Source organism: Ammospiza caudacuta, chromosome 3 (assembly GCF_027887145.1).
Source record: "Ammospiza caudacuta isolate bAmmCau1 chromosome 3, bAmmCau1.pri, whole genome shotgun sequence".
Taxonomy (NCBI): Eukaryota; Metazoa; Chordata; class Aves; order Passeriformes; family Passerellidae; genus Ammospiza; species Ammospiza caudacuta.
Genome location: NC_080595.1, coordinates 118407860 through 118427598, shown reverse-complemented (window position 1 = coordinate 118427598; position 19739 = coordinate 118407860). Strand labels below are relative to the sequence as shown.

The window sequence follows — 19739 nt, the reverse complement described above, 5'->3', positions numbered from 1 at the left end:
CTGCTCCTTCAGGCATCCCACACTGGCACTTACTTGACCTCTTTCTGAGGATGCCCAAACTTGTTCTTCTTGCAGTGCACCTGCCCGTGGTAGAGCCCCATCAGCGCCTTGGATTCCTTGGTCACTGCAAGTTGGCCAAAGCTCTGGAAGAAAAGCAAGAGGGAAGCAGAGGTGTTGGCATTTAACAGCTCTCTCAGGGCCAGCACACAAAAACATGGCAAGGGGAGACAGGCACTGTGTGACTGCACAGGTGAGCGACCTGGATAGAAAAGGGACAAGGGCCCAGGTCACCTCTGAGGAGAGGCAGCTTCTGGGCTCAGCACAGCCCAGCCTGCACCACCTCCTCCTCCCCAACAGCACAAGGATGTGGAGCTGGTGGAGAGAGCCCAGAGGAGGCCATGGAGATGCTCCAGGGCTGGAGCCAGGCTGGGAGAGCTGGGGGTGCTCACCTGGATGGGAGAAGGATCCAGGGAGAGCTCAGAGCCCCTTGCAGGGCCTGAAGGGGCTCCAGGAGAGCTGCAGAGGGACTGGGGACAAGGCATGGAGGGACAGGAGCCAGGGAATGGCTCCCAGTGCCAGAGGGCAGGGCTGGGATCTTGGGAATGAGGAATTGTGCCCTGGCAGGGTGGGCAGGCCCTGGCACAGGGTGCCCAGAGCAGCTGGGGCTGCCCCTGGATCCCTGGCAGTGCCCAAGGCCAGGCTGGACATTGGGACTTAGAGGCATCTGGGATAGTGGCAGTGTCCCTGCCATGGCAGGGATGGCACTGGATGGGCTTTAAGATCCCTCCCACCCATCATTCCCAATCATTTTGGGATTTGATTATTTCAGTTCCTCGGGACTAGACTTAAGTTTGAAATTTGAAGGACAGGACTGGACTTCCCTGACATGAGACCCTTCCCCCCCACATACATCCCACATTAATTGGGGCCACTGTTCCCACAGATCCAGGTGGAAGCAGCCTGTCCTCAGGCTTTGACAAAAATCCTTACAAACAGGTCAGTTCTGACAACAGCAGCCTGATCCTATTTCTAGAGGATCACAGACAACAAAATCTAAGGCCTGAACAACCTCCCAGCACTCAGCAGGAATGTTCTGAGGAACACAAAGCATAAGCACACACAAAACAAAAGTTGTCTGAGCCAAGTCTGCTAAGAAAAAACAGCGAATGAGGTTTGGAGCAGGCTGCACCTTCCTTCACCACTGCCCTGCCAGTTAAAAATACCCAAAACAAAGCCTGGAAGAGAATCTGCAAATCTCCTGTCCTGGGGGAGAAAGTGAGGCAGTAAAAAAGCCACAACACTGACACTTATTATTCTTCAGGGGTTCTGGGAAGATCTCCATCCTGCTGCTGTTCTGGGGAAAAAAACCCATTCATTCTTTGCTGTAAGGAACAGAGTATCCCAAGGCTTTTATTCAGCACCAGCCCAAACGTGGCTGGAATGCACAACCAGCAGGGATGGGGCACAGCCAGGAGGGCACTGCTGAGGTGGCAGCTACAGCTCAGACCAAAAAGAGTTACAAAGCACATTAGGGAAGTGGGAGGTGGATGGATTTCACCAGCATTTAAGGGGCAATGACCCTGGGGACAACCCAAATACAGAGATAATCAGATGGACACATGGGGTGCTGGGGATTCAATCTTGCAGAGCTGGCAGCGCCCAGCTAAGCCCACCTGTGACTCTGCACAGCCAGAATTGCCTCTGTGCCACCAGAAATAACAAAATTGAGCAAAAGTGTGGCAAAACCAGGACCAGTGAGAAAAAAATAATTAGGGATAGGCTGCTTATTATGGCAGAGAATGGTTGAGGAAAACAAAGACTGTGGTGCGTGTGGAGGATAAAGCAGGTCCTCCCTGCTGGGGAGGACACTTGCCTGCTCCAGCCCTGGACCTGCCCACCACAGTCTGTCCTACACCCTCAATTAAACTCTATTCCAGTTCTCCCTGTGTCCCAGCAAAGCTCAGGAAGGTCTGGATGGTGTTAAGGACACAAGGCCCATGTGCCGGCGTGGTGAGATGAGTGAGAGATGACACATCTCCAGCCAGCTCCTACAGGGGAGTGTGGAACCTCAGCTCTGCCCTTCCAGGAGGAGCAGCATCTCTCACCCACACTGGCCCTGCCTGTGAGAGCTTTGTGTTGAGGCTCCCCCATCCCTGGAAGTGCCCAAGGCCAGGCTGGATGGGGCCTGGAGCAGCCTGGGGTAGGGGAAGGTGTCCTACCCATGACAGGGGGTGGGATGGAATAGGCAGCAGGCTGTGATGAACCTTTGGTGGGGTAAACACAGGTCCTGAGCACACCTGATACCTTGGGTTCTAAGTTTTTCTGTTCTGTTTTGGTGTGCAGCTTTTAGCCTTGTATTAAGTGTCACTAGGATCTTTCCACAGGGTGGTAAAGACAAAACAATCCTTTTCTAGCTGGAGACTCAAGGAAAATCTCTTCAAACTTCAGGCCCAAAGCATAAACAATATGAAAAGTGGAGGGCAGGCAAGCAAGCAAGGAGGATGAAACTTCATAATTTGAAGCTATTAATTGGGCAGTTAACTCCTATATGCAAATGGACAAAAACTTATAAAAGTGTGACCAAGCTCTCTTTTGCTCCCATCTTGGAGCCATCTGGGTACTGCCTTGGAAGGCACTTCAATAAATATCCTCTTTATTCCTCTTAACTCTGTCTAGCCTCAGTTTCAGCTCCTTAAGGCATCACACCAGGACCTGATCTCTGCCAGGATCTCCTCTCCTTACCTGGGCTTCAATGAGGTATCCAGCATCTCTCCCCTGATCCAGACCAGTTTTTACAACCTAATCCAAAAGCAGAAAAGACATAGAACAGTTCAGTCATGCTGCAAACACATAATTTAACAGGATTCCCTGTTGTCTCCAGGATTCCCAAATTTCAAGGCACATTTCAGACTCCCTGAGTCCTGTCCCTGTTGCTCTGTGTCACCCTGTCCTTCTAGCACAGAACAGGTGAGGAGTTAACCACCAGGTTAATTTTTAGCCATTCCCTATGGTTTTAGGAACTGTGCTCCTGTAATGTCACTGCTCTCAAATCATTCACAGGTTTTAGAGGAGTCTGGGCAACAACTTCAGTAGTGAAAAGTCATTCTACAATAAGGATTCATTCACAGAGTGAGTGTAACAGGATGTCTGTGTAACAGAGGGGACTAATAAAGGTAATATTTTATGTAATAAAGTATTAATTATAAAGTTAAAAAGCTAAAGTATTAATGTTAATACTCTATGTACACTAGTATGTAGTTAGTGCTGTGAAAATCATAGCAATTTCTATTTTTATGGTGTTAAACAGGTCTCCTGAACTCTTCAGAGACTGTACAGAAAACTTGGGAAAACTGCAGCTGAAAGTCTCATGGACAAAATATTCCAGCTAAGCCTTCCCTCAGTTGGGATTCCTGCTCTACCCCTCACTGGTACCAGTACCCATGAACTGGTGATCATGTTTGGAGCAGTGATCCTGAATTCTACCCCACAGCCAGCACTCTGGACTGATCTGTGAGGATCAGGATGTTGGCCTGACTCAGAGCAAGGATCACCTTCCCTCTGCCTGTCCCACATTTCCCACACATCCACGTGCCCTGCAGCCCCTCCCACCTGGCAGGGGAGTTACCTCGATGATCTTCAGAGGAGCAGGGTAGAGCCCTTTGGTTTGCTTTTGAACTTTGCTCTCCACTGTCTTGTAAACTTGCTGCCTGACAAAGGGAAGAGCCATGGCATAGTCTGTGAGCCCTGCAAGGAGGGACAGAACAGGGTCAGCACAGTGCTGTGGACAGCCAGCCTGCCAGGATGGTGAAGGAATACAAATGTGAATATTTGCACTAGAAACATGCACCTGAAACCCAGGCAGCAGGGGCTGCTCAGAGGGTTTCTGGATTATTCCATGGACAAGTCTCATTGAGGGCTGAAGTGTCCTCCTAACACAACTGGTGACACACTGAGCCCCGTGAAGCAGAATTCCCACAGATGTCCCCATTTCTGGGCAGTGCTGTGGAGGATCAGCATGGAGCAGTCCCTTGTACCTCTTCCCACCTGAGTTTGCCAGCTTGGTACAGAACTTGCCACCAGAACTTTGCAGATGGACAATCCCTGGAAGTACCTGCTGCAGTACTCCCACTGCCTCCCTTCCAGCAACCTCAAGAGCCACCACAGCCAGCTCTGCCAAAGCCCGGATCTGCAGGGCAATGTTCTCTCTACCACCCCACATTACTCAAGAGATGATTCCAATGTGAAATAATTTCATTTTGAAATGGAATTAAGTAGGAGCATGAACACATCCTGGAGAAGCCAAGCTGGATTACACTCAGTGCTGTCCCTTGGGATTTCTCCATGCTGACTTACTCTGCATGAGCCCTCTGGATCTCTTGGCAGACACAGTCTTGTTGGCCAGACCCCTGGCAAAGCCAATGGCCACCTCCTCCAGGTACTCGATTGTTCTTGCTTCAGGAGCCTTCAGTCCTGGCCCTGGGGAGAGCAGAGAACACAGCACAGGTTATCCCTGAGGGATGAGGATGCAGGGAAACCAGGAGCAGACACAAAGTGATGAACCTTTGGATGCAGGGAAACCAGGAGCAGACACAAAGTGATGGGCTTTGGATGCAGGGAAACCAGGAGCAGACACAAAGTGATGAACCTTTGGATGCAGGGAAACCAGGAGCAGACACAAAGTGATGAACCTTTGGATGCAGGGAAACCAGGAGCAGACACAAAGTGATGGGCTTTGGACCGCTCCCACTCCATTCCCTGCTCCTGTTTGGCTTTTCTGGGTTATGACCAAGAGTGGAAGGCTGAGAAGGGATCATATGAGGGCTCCAAGGGATTTATACAGAGGGCATTGTGCAGGAATGCTGGAATGCCAGCTCCCTGTGGGAGCAGGCACAAGTTACATCCAACTCTGCAGTCAGATCAGGCTCAGGGACCTTCAGGACACCTCCATGACCTCTCTGCAGGTGTCCTCAGCTCCTGACCATCTTTTTGCCACTTGTGCCCTTTATTTCTCAAACCTTGCACTTGACATAACTGCAGGCACCCAGAATCCTGAGGGAGCTGAGGTGTTCTGCCTCCCCTGCCTCTCCTCTGTGTGTGTGTCCCACCATGCTGTGCCAACACTGAGCTGTCAAACACAGAGCCAGCATTCTGGGAGTGCTGAGTCCCTGGAAATCTCTGTACTGGAGTCAATGTCCAACCAACCCCAACCTTTGAACTCAGTGCACGAAGCCTCCCTCTGGCTTTAGCTACTGTAACACCTGGCCTAACTTAAAGCTGCCCCACAATGAAGCAAGCCACCACAAAACCAGTTTTAGCAGCTTCTGAGGGTGGGTTGCACAATTTCCAAGCACAGGAATCCTCATTTCCAGACAATTGTATCATCAGGACAGGAGGACACGGCACAGGGCTGATCAGGCAGCAGTGAGATGCTGCCAGAGGCAAACTCTGAGTCATTAATGACAGAGCAGTGCCTGGTGAAGCTGCACAGAGTCACCAAGCAGACCCTGGAGCTAAATGTGCAACTTTGGGCCGAACAAACCTGGGGAAATTACAACCCTGCAGCTGGGCAGGGCCATTCACCTTCACCCAAACTGCTCCAAACACACCCAGACACTGCAGAGCCCTCAGAGCTAAGGAAACACCCCACAGACACTCTGACAGAGGAGACAGGTAAAATCCAAATCAGAAACTCCCTCCTGTTTCATCTCCCACTATTCTCCTCCTCAGCAGTAAGGTTTTAATCATAGAAACTCAGAATTTTTTGTTTGGGAAGGGCATGTTAAAGGTCATATAATCCTCCCCTGCCATGGCAGGGACACCTCCCACTGTCCCAGGGTGTCCCAATGCCCACCCTGGCCATGGGCACTGCCAGGGATCTTCCAGAGGCAGCCACAGCTGCTCTGGGAATTCCAGCCCAGCTCCGTCCCACTCTGCCAGGGAACAATTCCTCATTCCCAATATCCCCTCCATCCCTGCCCTCTGGCAGTGGGAGCCATTCCCTGGCTCCTGTCCCTCCATGCCTTGTCCCCAGTCCCTCTGCAGCTCTCCTGGAGCCCCTCTGGGGACTCTGAGCTCTCCCTGGATGTTCTCCAGGTGATCTCCCCCAGCTCTCCCAGCCTGGCTCCAGAGCAGAGGGGCTCCAGCCCTTGGAGCAGCTCAGTGGCCCCTTTGTTTCACCTCTCTATGTAACAACTTGTGGGTTTTCACCCAGCAGATCCCAGAAGCTGCTCCCTGCTCAGGGAGCCTCTCAGCAAGGAGGAGATAAAGCAGCACAAACACTCTGACAGCTCAGGGAAGCTCCCTGTGGAAGTTTCCCTGGCAGAATGTCAGAGCCAGTCCAAGGAAAAACAAGCCAAACAAAACACAATTGATTTTACAGGCAGCAGACAAAATATAGCTCAGAGCTGCTGCATAATCTACATTTCAGCAATGCCCAGGGGGTTTGAGAGAATTCACTGGAAAAACCCAACAGCAATTGGGAGTTCAGAGCTCAGACTTCACCAGCTTCCAAGTTCTCTTTTCACCCTTCCAGGCTGAGACCTTCAGCTTGATAACTTGATGTGCTACAAGATGTCAATCCCTGATTTCCAGTAGCTTGGATACATTAACAAGAGCTGGATTCTGATACTCCAGCTGAAGAAAATTGCTGTTTGTTTCAAAGTCTGAGCTGTGAAACCACTCACACCGAGTGGCTGACCCCACATGTGTGGGTTTGCTTTACCTGCAGTTAATCCCCAGTGTTTTGCTGTGTCCTAACCCAGGAGCTGTGCACTCCCATCTGCTTTCTTTTATAAATGGCACATGCCAGAACTGGATTCGGGGAATGCTGCAGAGCTCCCTGCTGAAGGAGAACTGATTGTATGCCCTGAAATTGCCTCCTGATTGATGGTATGTGTCTCCCTGCAAGCTTTCTGTCATCAGTTAAAGCATCACCCCAGGCAGAGCTGCTTTCCCCGTAGACAGAGTGAACAGGAGCCCTCCTGGCACTGGCTGCTGTTCGGATAACAAGGAACACATCCAATGTTTGCATGTCATTTGTATTTCTGTGTTCCTCCTACGTGCTTCTCTGGGCTGAGCCAGGATTCCCAGCAGCTCCTCAGAAAGCTCACGTTTCCTTTTAGCAAACTGAGCTAATTGTGCCTATAAACAGCCACATTTGGTAACTCCTAAAAAACAATTCACTTCTAAGCAAGTATCAAGTGGGAAAGTTTATCCAGGCAATTTTAACTCTAGCCTGAGAACCATGGATCTGTTTTAGAGGAATGAATACAGCTAAAGATAAGCTGAGGATATCTGGGTATCCTGGGCTGATCCCCCAGTGTGGGCAGCAGGAAAGGGGGGATTCTATCCCTGTGCCCCCTGTGCCCAGGTGAGAGCCCACCTGCAGAGCTGCCCCAGCCCTGGGCAGCAGCACAAGGACCTGGAGCTGCTGGAGAGAGCCCAGAGGAGGCACCAAGGTGATCAGAGGGATGGAGCAGCTCTGCTGTAGGAAAGGCTGGGAGAACTGGGATTGTTCAGCCTGGAGAAGGGAAAGCTCTGGGGTGACCCAACTGCAGCACCTGGAGGGGCTGGCAGGAAGGATGGAGAGGGACTGGGGACAAGGATGGAGGGACAGACACAGGGAATGGCTCCCAGTGCCAGAGGGCAGAGCTGGATGGGATCCTGGGAATTGGGAATTGTGCCCTGGCAGGGTGGGCAGGCCCTGGCACAGGGTGCCCACCATGGATCCCTGGCAGTGCCCAAGGCCAGGCTGGACACTGGGACACCCTGGCACAGTCCCAGGTGTCCCTGCCATGGCAGGGGTGACACTGAGGGAGCTCTGAGCTCCCTTCCCACCCAACCCAGTTGGCATCCTGTCATCCCAAGGTGCTGCTGCCTGCCATGGCTCCGGGCTGGGCTTCTGATTCTCAGCACACAAATCCTGTGGGGGGCACATCTGGGGGGTTCAAGGGACAAACTGAGCTCTGGAGACATCCTGGAGCCACTGCCAGGGCCTGAAGGGGCTCCAGGAGAGCTGCAGAGGGACTGGGGACAAGGATGGAGGGACAGACACAGAGAATGGCTCCCACTGCCAGAGGGCAGGGCTGGATGGAATACTGGGAACTGGGAATTGTTCCCTGGCAGGGTGGGCAGGCCCTGGCACAGGGTGCCCACCCTGGATCCCTGGCAGTGCCCAGGGCCAGGTTGGACATTGGGGCTGGCAGCACCCTGGCACAGTGGGAGGTGTCCCTGCCTCTGCATGGATCAGCTTTAAGGTCCCTTCCAACCCAGACCATCCCATGACCCAGCTGAGCACTGGCCTGTGGGACAGCATGGACACCAGGGCTTCCCTGGCACTGCTCAGGGTGGGCAGCAGCAGCTTTTTATTAACTTTATTCTCTTCAGCACCACCAGTGTGTTCTGGCTATGCTGTGCCTGGGGGAACCATGCTCAGCACCCTCCAAGTCCATGGCAGTGCCAGCTGGAGCAGTGGCTTCCATTCTAACTCCTGAGACAGGCTGCTGGCTCCTCCTGGGAGGCTCTGGAGGATTTAGTCCTCAAACTCCTCCATTTCCACCTTCCAAGAAAGCTGCCCTGGTGAAAGAACTCTGGGAGCAAGACATGATTCAGCAACACTTGGAATCCTGCAGTTTGCAGGGAATTTCTCCCCCCAGCTGACAGCCAGCTGGCAATTCTGAGTGCCCAAGCCATGGGGGCTGCAGCTGCAGCTCCTGTCAGGGATTACCATCTGCAGGCTGCAGAAACACACCCATCACTCATCCATTGTCCTTCCATTAGGGGCTGCAATCTGTCCTCTGACATGATACATGAGTAATGTGGGCTCTTATCTGGATAATTAGCTTAAGGAGGACAGCCAGCAGGCCTGCCCTCCATGCTGACCTCTCCTGCTCACTCAGCTTCTGCAGCAGCCTCACATTTCAAGGCCCCCGTGCTTGTAAGGTTGGAACAGGGATTTCTGCTCCCCTGCAGAGCAGAACAAAACCTCTCCGTGTATTTTGGTGAGGGGAGGGGTTCCCTGACAGGCAGCAGCACATCAAGGAACTGAGGAACACCATGTCTGACCTAGTGGTTCCACCAGCTGGTCAACCAGCCCCATCTTCTTGGCTCTGTCTGCACGGATGTTCCTCCCAGTCAGCATCATGTCAAAGGCAGCAGGAAGTCCCACCTAGAAAGGGCAGAAAGAAGATTTCAGAGTGGGAGTTTGCCAGGCAGAAAGGGCTATGGGGTTAAGTTTTCCTCTTACTCACCATCTTTGGCAGCCTCTGAGTACCCCCTGCTCCAGGCAGGAGACCCAGCAACACTTCAGGTGTTCCCAGGACTGTTTTCCTGTCCTTTGTTGCTACTCTGTAGTGACAGGCAATGGCAACCTTAAAATGGAAGAGACAAGGAAAGGTTTTCCTGTGAAAGAAGAACCAGGCACCCATCACACAGCTCTCTCCCACACACTGCCTCAGCTTTCCTCATCACCCTGCCCCAATTCCTTCAACAAGTGCCCAAATTCCCTCTGTGCTCCCTGATGGTTTTTGGGGGATGACAGCAAGCAGGAGTGTCATCAGGTCATCAGAATCCCCCCTTTTCTGCTGCCCACACTGGGGGATCAGCCCAGGACACCCAGATATCCTTAGCTTATCTTTAGCTGTATTCATTCTTTTAAAACAGATCCACGGTTCTCAGGGTGAAGTTAAAATTGTCTGGATAAACTTTCCCACTTGATCCTTGCTTAGAAGTGAATTGTTTTTAAAGAGCTAGGAAATGTGGCTGTTTATAGGCACTATTAGCCCAGGTTGCTGAGATGATCATCAAACTCCCAAGCTGATTTTTAATCTCACCTAGACCATCTAGGGCTTAATTAATTCACTAATTCACCAAGATCACAGTCCCATCTACAGATGATTCCTGGTTTATCCCTGGACCGCCAAGATGAGTCAACACAGTGGTTGTAAAAAAAGTATTGAGAAATCAGCACAAACTGAAGAGTCTCCATTCCAAGATTACACTGTTTTAGTAACAACTCTGCTCCAGGAATTAGCAGAGCCTTGCTGTTTACAAAACCCTGGATGGAGATTGCAAGGCAGAAGATGCAGCCAAGGTGCTGGAGTGGAGCTGCAGGCAGGGTGGAGCCTGGCTGGGTCCCCACACTCAGCCCCACAAAGAATGGAAGTTGCTGGGATACAAGGCTCACTTCATCTGAAAAGCAGCAATTTCCAGGCTGAACTCTGCCAGCAGCATTGATGCAGACCCAGTGCCTGCTGGAAACAGCCAGTTTTCCCTTGGACACTCATCTAAATATTATCCTGGCCCACACAGGTGCAGATTTGATTTGCTCTCTTTCCACAGCAGCAGAGCCCTGAAGCACAAGCAAGCCATTAACTTGCCACAAACTCATTTACATGATGTAATGAGCCCTCATCAGCTCCCAAACTCATCTCACAGTACCAGTCCTGCCTGTGTCATCTGGGGAAGCAGAGAAGCAGCAGTGTCAGCTCCCCCTCCTGCTGGGAGCCCCAGCACTGCCCAGTACCTCCAGCCCTCCTCCCAGGCAGCTGCCACTGATGGCAGCAACCACAGGCTTTGGAGACTGCTCAATCTTTTCCAGCATCTTCTGTCCATCCTGAGAGAGCTGAGTCACTTCCTGAGCAGTCTTGCAGGCTTCAAGCATGCTGGGGGGAGGAGAGAGGTGGATGAGGATGGGAAAAGCATTTTTTTGGTCAGTTTTCTTGACAAAACAGCAGGAAAATGAGAGGTTTTGATGAGTTTGTTCCTGTTTTCCCACAATCTCCAGTGGCTGACAGGCGGGCAAGAGCTGTTTAGGCCCCAGTTTTGGATCAGACAACACAGGGAGACTAACTAAACCCAGCAGGGTCAGGCCCTGCATGCTGACACAGGGTTTTCCTGAATGGGATCCCTTGTGCCAGGGCTCTGGAAGCCTTTGGGAGAGCAGGAAGGGTCATAGGAAGCCTCAAAGCACTTGCCAGGAAGGGTGGAGGAAAGAGCCCAGAATCACTCTAAGAGGAGCAGATGGCTCTGATGCCACACTGCCAATTAGAGCCTCCCTGTGCTAATTATTCTCCTGGAGGCTCACAGCCTTTGCCAGGCAGGAGTAATTTGGGATGCTGGAGGTGGTGAGGCCAGGAGAAGACACCTCTTAATCAAGCCTGGCCTTTGCTCTGCTCACCTCCTTCCCTCCTGAACAGGGTGTGAGTCTCTGTCCCTGGACAAAGCCAGCCAAAAATGTAACACAGTTTTGGAGGATCTATTTTTAATTTACCTTCTTTCCTCAGAGCATTCTGGCTTTCAAAGTCTTTAAACAATTATTCTGCCCTGTCAGTGTCAGCAGTAGGAGCCAATGGCATTCCAGGTCCCAGTGGGCACCCAGAGGATCATCCCACCCTGGAAAAGTTACCCAGGCAGCTGGGAAGCTGCTCAGCACAGGGCAGAGTGCCAAACCCTGCCCAAAGCAGGGGCCAGGCTGGAAGGCAGGGTTTGGCACTCTCAAAAACCCAGCTCAAACGAGTCCTGCATGTGAATTATCCCCTCTCGTGGTGCCCAAGGACAATGCCCAGCCCAGAGCCAGGCTGGGTTTCCTTGGCTGCAGGAAGGAGTGACCAAATGCCACAGCCAGGAGGGGTTTAAGGACTTGCCACATTCCTCTTTGCTCAGATCCTCACTTCAATTCAGCAACTCTGAAATCCTGAGCATGGGGATTTCACTCCCAGCCTGTGCCTCACCCCAGGGAGGTGCCAGGGACAGCTCCAGCACCTCCTGAAGCCCAGTGCTTACTTGAGATCCGCTCCAGCAATGAAGGAGCCTGGCTTGGAGGAGATGAGCACGGCGCTCCTCACGGTCTCGTTGGCCCAGATCTCGTTCATGACGTCGGTGAACTCTGCACTCAGCTGCTTGGACAGGGTGTTCACCTGGGAGCACAGCAGCAGCTCAGCAGGAGCTCACCTGGAGCCCACACCTGCTGCAAGTTAATTCAGCCCTGCCCTAGTGTTGAGTTTGTGAGGGTTTCCAGGACAAGGTGATAGATGAGAATCCTAGTGTTGAGTTTGTGAAGGTTTCCAGGACAAGGTGATAGATGAAAATCTGACTCTATGTTCTCAGAAGGCTGATTTATTATTATATCATATCATAGAATGCTATATTAAAACTACACTAAAGAAAGAGAAAGATACAGACAGAAGGCTTATCAAGAATGAATAATTAAAATTTGTGACTGACTCTTCAGACTCTTAACACAGCTGGCTGTGATTGGCTATTAAGTTAAAACAATTCACATGTTTAGATAAACAATCTCCAGACCACATTCCAGAGCAGCAAATACAGGAGAAGCTCTCATCTTCTCAAGAGAATAAATCTTGGCAAAGGGATTTTTCAAAAAATACATCAGTGACACCCTAGCACAAAACTCCCTCCTGGATAAAACCCTGCAGCAGGTCATCTTTAATTAGGGAGTTCCTCTTTAATCTTCCCAAAAGTGGGTTTGTGGCCTGAAATATTGATTTTATGAACTTGTAAACTGGTTTGTTATTTTTTATATAATCATAGAATCACAGAATGGTTTGGGATGGAAGGGACCTTTCAAGGTCATCTCATCCAACCCCCTGCAATGAGCAGGGACACCTTCTCCAGACCAGGCTGACAACAGCCCTTCAGCTTTACTGAAAGGCTGCAAAAAGCAGGACAAATCCAGCCTGGGTTCTTTAGGTACCACCAAATCCTCACATGAAATGGAATATTTCAAACCTGAGACTGCTGCTGCTCCTCAAATGAAAGGAGTATATAAAAACCATCCTCTGGTCTGCTACAATTAATACAAGATTTTTCATAGCATCAGCAGTTCAATCTTTATATCTTGTACAACATCAGAGCAGCTCAGCTGCTTTGCTTTAAAAACCAGGTTTTTATTGCAAGCTCTATCATTGTTCATACAGAGCATTTCCATCTGTGAGATGACACCTGAAATTCACTACAGGTTATGAGACTCCAAAATGCATTTTCAGATGTATTCCTTAGATGTCATTTACAGAGTTCCTGCCTCCTGATACCTGAACAACTGCAGCTGTATTGACCTAAAAAATTACAATTAGCTTCTATTTATACTGTGTTCATGATAATAGAATCAAAAGCACTTATGGATTCCAAATTACTGAAGTAGGGACACATTCTTTAACTGACTTGAATACAAGAACTAGGTAAGATTTAATTTTTTTAAAGTTTTCCTTGAGATTTAGAACTTAACAAGACCTTGTGCCTGGGAAAGAAACAAATTAGCTTAGCACACACAAAGTACTCCAAGAGGCATCTCAGATGTCTGATCAAAATCCCCAAATTTTCTTTTCCTACTTCTCCTTTGCTCCCAACTCTGTAAGGCTGCAGGTCGGGGAAGCTCTTAGCCCTAAATGGGAATTTTCAATACCTTGGAATTTGGTGTGTTGAAGCGCACGACAGCAACATCCCCTTTGATATCACAGCTGACGTGGGTTCTGTCTGCAAGCAAACACAGGGGGGGCTCAGCTCCTGCTCCAGGCATTTGAAGGAAAAAAATGGATTTACAGAAAAGCTTCACACTTACTCTGGAGGGCACTGGAGGCGGAGATGTTACGGCAGGCATAACCTGAGGAAAAGACGGCACAGGTGTTAAAGGAATTCTCAGCAGCCTCAGCCTCTCCCAGCTGCCCTGGACTGCCAAGGACAGATTTTGGAAACCCAGGGCATGAGCCAGTCCCTCCCTCACAGCCTGATCTGTGCCCCACCAGAGTCCAGCAGTGACCTTGCAGCACAGACCCCACTCTGCAGTGCCCAGCTGAGAGCAGAAAAATGAAATCCCTCTTCCCAAGCAGCTGGCAGGGGATGGAGCAGGTGGGACAGGGAGTTTGGCCTTGATCATCCTCATTCCAACCTCTTCCTGTGCTAAACCAGGGACTGTCCTGCACTTTGGGGAGCTTCAAGGTGGATTCCCTGCAAAGCAAACACAACTGGCCAGGGTATTTCTGTAAAAACACACTCTGGTGCCAGCAAATGGGGCCAGTCCGAGGTGACCACACAACTCCCAGGGGGCACAATGGGCTCACAAAATATTTATTCTTGGCTCTATCTATCAACAAAATATTCAGAATCACAGATTGGTTTGGGTGGGAGGGATCTTAAAGCCCATCCAGTGCCACCCCTGCCATGGCAGGGACACCTTTGATTGTTCCAGGTGGCTCCAAGTCCCATCCAGCCTGGCCTTGGGCACTGCCAGGGATCCAGGGTGGGCACCCTGTGCCAGGGCCTGCCCACCCTGCCAGGGAACAATTCCTCATTCCCAATCTCCCATCCATCCCTGCCCTCTGGCAGTGGGAGCCATTCCCTGGCTCCTGTCCCTCCATGCCTTGTCCCCAGTCCCTCTGCAGCTCTCCTGGAGCCCCTTCAGGCCCTGCCAGGGGCTCTGAGCTCTCCCTGGATTCTTCTGCTCTCCAGGTGAGCACCCCCAGCTCTCCCAGCCTGGCTCCAGGGGCTCCTCTGGGCTCTCTCCAGCAGCTCCAGGTCCTTGTGCTGTTGGAATCCCCAGGGCTGGGGCAGCTCTGCAGGTGAGGAGCCATTCTCCCTTGTCCTGTCCCTCCAGGCCCTTGTCCAGGGTCATTCTCCAGCTCTTGGATCCACCTCCACTAATGACATGCAAAGCACACAAACACATCTTCCAGATCCCTCAGAAACCTCAGACCACAAACGAACACAAGTTTCTGACTCCTAAATCTCCTCTTTCTGCTCAGAAATTGTGTTTGGCCCCACGATCTCTCCAAGCAACCCTGATCTAGACCCCAAGGATCCCCAAACTCAGATCCAGGCTGAGTCCCTGCCAAAGCTGCTTTAAGCCTGAATTCCAGCAAAAGTGTAACTTCCACATGGATCTATCCACCAGCCAGCACACAGCACAATTAGCCAGGGGAAGGCTCTGCTCCAAACTGATAAAGCCTTCAGGAATGGAACATTCCCACTCCCAGCAGGGAGAATAAAACAACACCAGGAGAACAAACTGCAAACTGTGCCTCCCCAACGGGTGTCCCCCCCTGCCACAGCCCCGTGACGAGGGCTCAGGGCTGCACTTTGGCCTCTATTCCACCTTGTCCGGGGTGCTGGCAGTAGGGACTGACCTTTGCTCCCATTCCTGAGCCCAGGATATGCACTGTGATGCCGTGGGGATGGAAATTCAGTGTCAGGCTGTCCCAGCAAACAGCTCTGGGGTGCCTGTGTGTGTGTCATGTGCCCACAGCAGCATTTTATAAACAAAGAGTGAACCAGTTCCCACCCCAAAGCTCCTCAGCAATATTTAATACCCACATGTGATAGCTCCACCCAGCAATAATTTCCCTAAACTCTTTGTGTACTCCTGAAAATAAGCACTAACATTCAATTCCCACAAATCAAGTGTGGGCTGACAACAATTCCTCTGGTGAGAGAGGCTGCCCAGCAGAACAACATGCACCTAAACAGCAATATTTCAACCCAATAAAAGCCATGCAGCCTCTTTAAAGAGAAAGCAAGGGTTAAACTGTCTCCCTGAATTAATTAATTCAATCTTGCAGCAAGCTGGGATAGTGGAGGGTGTCCCTGCCCATGGCAGGGGTGTGGAACAAGATGAGCTTTAAGATCCCTCCCAGCCAAACCAGTCTGGGATCTCAGGTTTTTTGTTCTTTACATGGCTTTCCTTTTCCATACCAGCTCCCAAACAGATTCCTTCCATGAAAACCTTCAGCCTTCAATTCCACTCTACCTTTCCATTCTCACAAAACAGAAGAGATGAAGTAGGAAAAAAAATAAATCAGGGGCATGACTGCACAAATCTCACTCCCCTTGAGTATAAACTCTTTTGGGAGAGGTGCTGTCAGCAGTGCACCAGCTGTGAACACTGGAGTGAGGTTTCTGTAGCCTGACAATGGTTTATTTTAACTCCAGCAAATTTGTGGAAAACATCTTTTGCCAGGAAGCAAAAGCAGCTCCTTGTCCTGGTCCCTGCACATCTGCTTTAGGTGTTGATCCCTTCAGCACTGCAATGGGAACTTGTCAAGACTGGAGCCAGAAAATTCCTCCAAAATGCTGCAGGAAGCAGAAGCCCAGCCTCAGTGAATGTCCCATCATTGATTCCAGAGTTAAAGCCCTGAAAATCAGTTCCATCTCACTTCTTAGCTCAAAGACTGTCCAGCACCAGGACACCAACACCTCCTGAGGACTTTGGATGCACCAGAGAATGGACCACAGCCACCCCACAGCCCAGCCTGCTCCTTCCCACTTTTTCCTCTCCCTGTTCCTGCCTCAGCTGCCTCCCTGCCCAGCACTTCCCACCCTTCCACTCACCGGGACGTGGCACACGGCTTGTAGTGGGAACAGCCTCCATGGCTCAGGGAAATTCCTTTTTCCAGTCCTGGAGCACCCCAAACCCCAGCAGGATGGACAGGACGAAGCTCAGGCCACCTGAGCACGGAGCTGTGAGCCGTGAGATGGGGAGCTCCTGGCAGACTGAGCTTCCCAAGCCTCCCTGGGAACCTGGTGGCACAGGGATGTGGCCCAGCAGGTACAGCCAGCCCTGGAGCTCAGCTGGCTCCTGACTGCTCCCTGCCTTTGGGCTGCCCCCGAGCTTTGCATCCACTTCCCAAATGTTTTGCAAGGCAGAACGAGGGTATTTATTCATTATGAACAGGGACAGCGTCCTCACAGCAGCTCCAGGGCTGTTTGTTGTGCAGAGCTTTACCAGTTAGAACAAGAATTCCAACCAGCAGCAGCCTGAGAACTCCCTGGAGTTGCCACAAGTCTCCTCCTCAGGGATTGCAGCACTCTGTCACGTACAGACCTGCTCCAAGGCTGCACCTAACACAGCTGTGATCCCAGAGCCATGGGATTGTTCACCATGATCCCAGAACTATGGGATTGCTCACCATGATCCCACAACCATGGGATTGTTCACCGTGGTCCCAGAGCTGTGGGATTGCTCATCATGATCCCAGAACGATGGAACTGCTAACCATGGTCCCAGAGACACGGAACTGCTCACCATGATCCCAGAGACATGGAACTGCTCACCATGATCCCAGAGACATGGAACTGCTCACCCTGATCCCAGAGACACGGAACTGCTAACCATGGTCCCACAGTCATGGGATTGCTCACCATGGTCCCAGAGTAATGGAACTGCTCACCATGATCCCAGAACCATGGGATTGCTCATCATGATCCCAGAACGATGGAACTGCTCACCCTGATCCCAGAGACACGGAACTGCTCACCCTGATCCCAGAGTAATGGAACTGCTCACCATGATCCCAGAACTATGGGACTGCTCATCATGATCCCAGAACGATGGAACTGCTCACCCTGATCGCAGAGACACGGAACTGCTCACCCTGATCCCAGAACCATGGAATTGCTCACCATGATCCCAGAGCCATGGGATTGCTCACCATGATCCCAGAGCCATGGAAATGCTCACCATGATCCCAGAACCATGGAACTGCTCACCATGATCCCAGAGCCATGGAACTGCTCACCATGGTCCCAGAACCATGGAATTGCTCACCATGGTCCCAGAACCATGGGATTGCTCACCATGATCCCAGAGCCATGGGATTGCTCACCATGATCCCAGAACCATGGAACTGCTCACCATGATCCCAGAGCCATGGAATTGCTCACCATGGTCCCAGAACCATGGGATTGCTCACCATGATCCCAGAGCCATGGAAATGCTCACCATGATCCCAGAACGATGGGATTGCTCACCAGGATCCCAGAGTCATGGGATTGCTCACCATCATCCCAGAACCATGGGATTCTTCACGATCATCCCAGAACCATGGAATTGCTCATCACAATCCCAGAGCCATGGAATTGCTCATCACAATCCCAGAACCATGAAATTGTTGGAAAAGAGCTCTCAGAGCACAGAGTCCAGCTCTGAACCAAGCCCAGCTTTTGGGTTTAAATGAAACACAGCTAGATTTTGGGTGAACATCAACACCAGACTCTGAAGCCCTTCAAAGTGCTCAAATATGAGGTTTCCAGAGCTTCCCAGCCAGGCCCTTTGGCTTTCCCAGGGCTCCTGGGGACTCCCTGCCTTGGTAGCCAGGAAGCACCAGTGCAGCTCTGTGAAGAGGCAGGAGAGAGCCACAGCCCTGCCCGAGCTGGCATGGGAGATGCCCCACACAAAATCATGGAATCACTGCATCACAGGATGGTTTGGGTGGGAAGGAACAATAAAGTTCACCCAGTGCCACCCCTGCCATGGCAGGGACACCTCCCACTGTCCCAGGGTGTCCCAGTGTCCAGCTTGGCCTTGGGCACTGCCAGGGATCCAGGGTGGGCACCCTGTGCCAGGGCCTGCCTACCCTGCCAGGGAACAATTCCTCACTCCCAATATCCCCTCCATCCCTGTCCTCTGGCAGTGGGAGCCATTCCCTGTGTGCTGCCCCTCCATCCTTGTCCCCAGTCCCTCTGCAGCTCTCCTGGAGCCCCTTCAGGGCCTCTCCTGCTCCCTGGATCCTTCTCCTCTCCAGCCTGAACAATCCCAGTTCTCTCAGCTGAGGGATCATGGAGCACCTGCAGCCACCCTCCCCCAGGCAAGTGGGATTACAGGGTCACAGGGATGACAGGGATCCCCCCTTCCCATGGATCCCCTGCCTGTCTGGAAGGCAGCCACAGGATCCAGACTGCCAAGGGCACGGGGACACCCTCTCCTTTCCAAGCAGGCTCTCGGGGCACTGGGACAGGCACACGTGTCAGGGCACAAGGACACTCTCTCCCTGCTGCTCAGCTCACGTGCAGGGACCATCCTGACTGGAGGGAGTGTCCCCCCCTCTCAGTGCCAGGTCACAGGGACACCCCAGAACTGCTCAGAGGTTCCCACAGTGTGCAAGGACTGGCACACAGGTTCCCACAGTGTGTCCCTGTGCAAGGACTGGCACGGCAGGATGTCCCCCACAGGGACACACAGCCCCCAGAGACCCCACGACATGGGGGGACAGACCTTGGGGACCTGCCAGGGATCCCCCGTGTGACTCCCAGGCCATCGGGACAAATCTCTCACGTAGGGACACCTTCCACCCCACAGCTGCCCCGGGGATCCTCTGTCCCTGTCCCAGTCCTCACAGCCCCTTCCCTGGGAGCTCCTCACAGCCCTCACGGCCACAGCACCAGAGGAGCCCTTCGGGACACCCAGACCCACCCAACCCCTGCCCCAGCACCAGGAAATCCTCTCTGGGATCCCCTGTTCCTCACCCCCTCAACACCACCCCGACCCCCGCCCATTTACTGCCCTGTTTTCCCAGCTCTCAGCGCCCCTCTGCCCTCACCTCTCAGTGCCTCCTCACCGTCCCCCCAAAACTCACTTCTCAGCGGGCCCCATCCCACGCCAGTCCTCACTCCCCGAGCCTTCAGTGCCCCCTCGCTGTCCCCATGCCCGTCAGCGCTCCCCTTCCCTCAGTGTCCCCTCAGTGCCCCTCCGTTATCTCCGTCCCTTACTCCTGACTGCCCCCGTCCCCCGGTGCTCCCCTCACGCGGGGGACACCGCACGCCCTCCCCGCCGTCCCCTCGCTCACCGCGGGGCGGGGTGTGCCGCGTCGGGCCGGCCCTGGCGGCGGCCGGGAGGCGGCCGAGGCTGCCGATGGCTCGCACCGCCGCCGCCATCTTCGCCGAGGTCGAATGAGGGAGAGGCCGCCGGGGGCCTGCCCGCGCCCGCCCCGCCCACGCCGCCCCGCCCGCGCCCG

The 19739-nt window shown here is 52.4% G+C and overlaps 1 protein-coding gene across 1 annotated transcript in view; it reads right to left on the bottom strand.

Annotated features, from left to right (window-relative positions):
* Nucleotides 1-19669, bottom strand: part of HADHA (hydroxyacyl-CoA dehydrogenase trifunctional multienzyme complex subunit alpha) — a 29544-nt gene extending 9875 nt beyond the window's left edge. The window contains exons 1-11 of the mRNA XM_058801256.1: nucleotides 19572-19669; nucleotides 13577-13618; nucleotides 13421-13491; nucleotides 11782-11915; nucleotides 10523-10661; nucleotides 9249-9368; nucleotides 9064-9166; nucleotides 4354-4476; nucleotides 3626-3744; nucleotides 2743-2799; nucleotides 34-143 (exon numbers count right to left, since the gene is read on the bottom strand). Coding sequence (XP_058657239.1) covers nucleotides 34-143; nucleotides 2743-2799; nucleotides 3626-3744; nucleotides 4354-4476; nucleotides 9064-9166; nucleotides 9249-9368; nucleotides 10523-10661; nucleotides 11782-11915; nucleotides 13421-13491; nucleotides 13577-13618; nucleotides 19572-19659 — 1106 coding nt within the window. The 5' untranslated portion in view covers nucleotides 19660-19669. The remainder of the gene's footprint in view (nucleotides 1-33; nucleotides 144-2742; nucleotides 2800-3625; nucleotides 3745-4353; nucleotides 4477-9063; nucleotides 9167-9248; nucleotides 9369-10522; nucleotides 10662-11781; nucleotides 11916-13420; nucleotides 13492-13576; nucleotides 13619-19571) is intronic.
* Nucleotides 19670-19739: the final 70 nt, after the last annotated feature.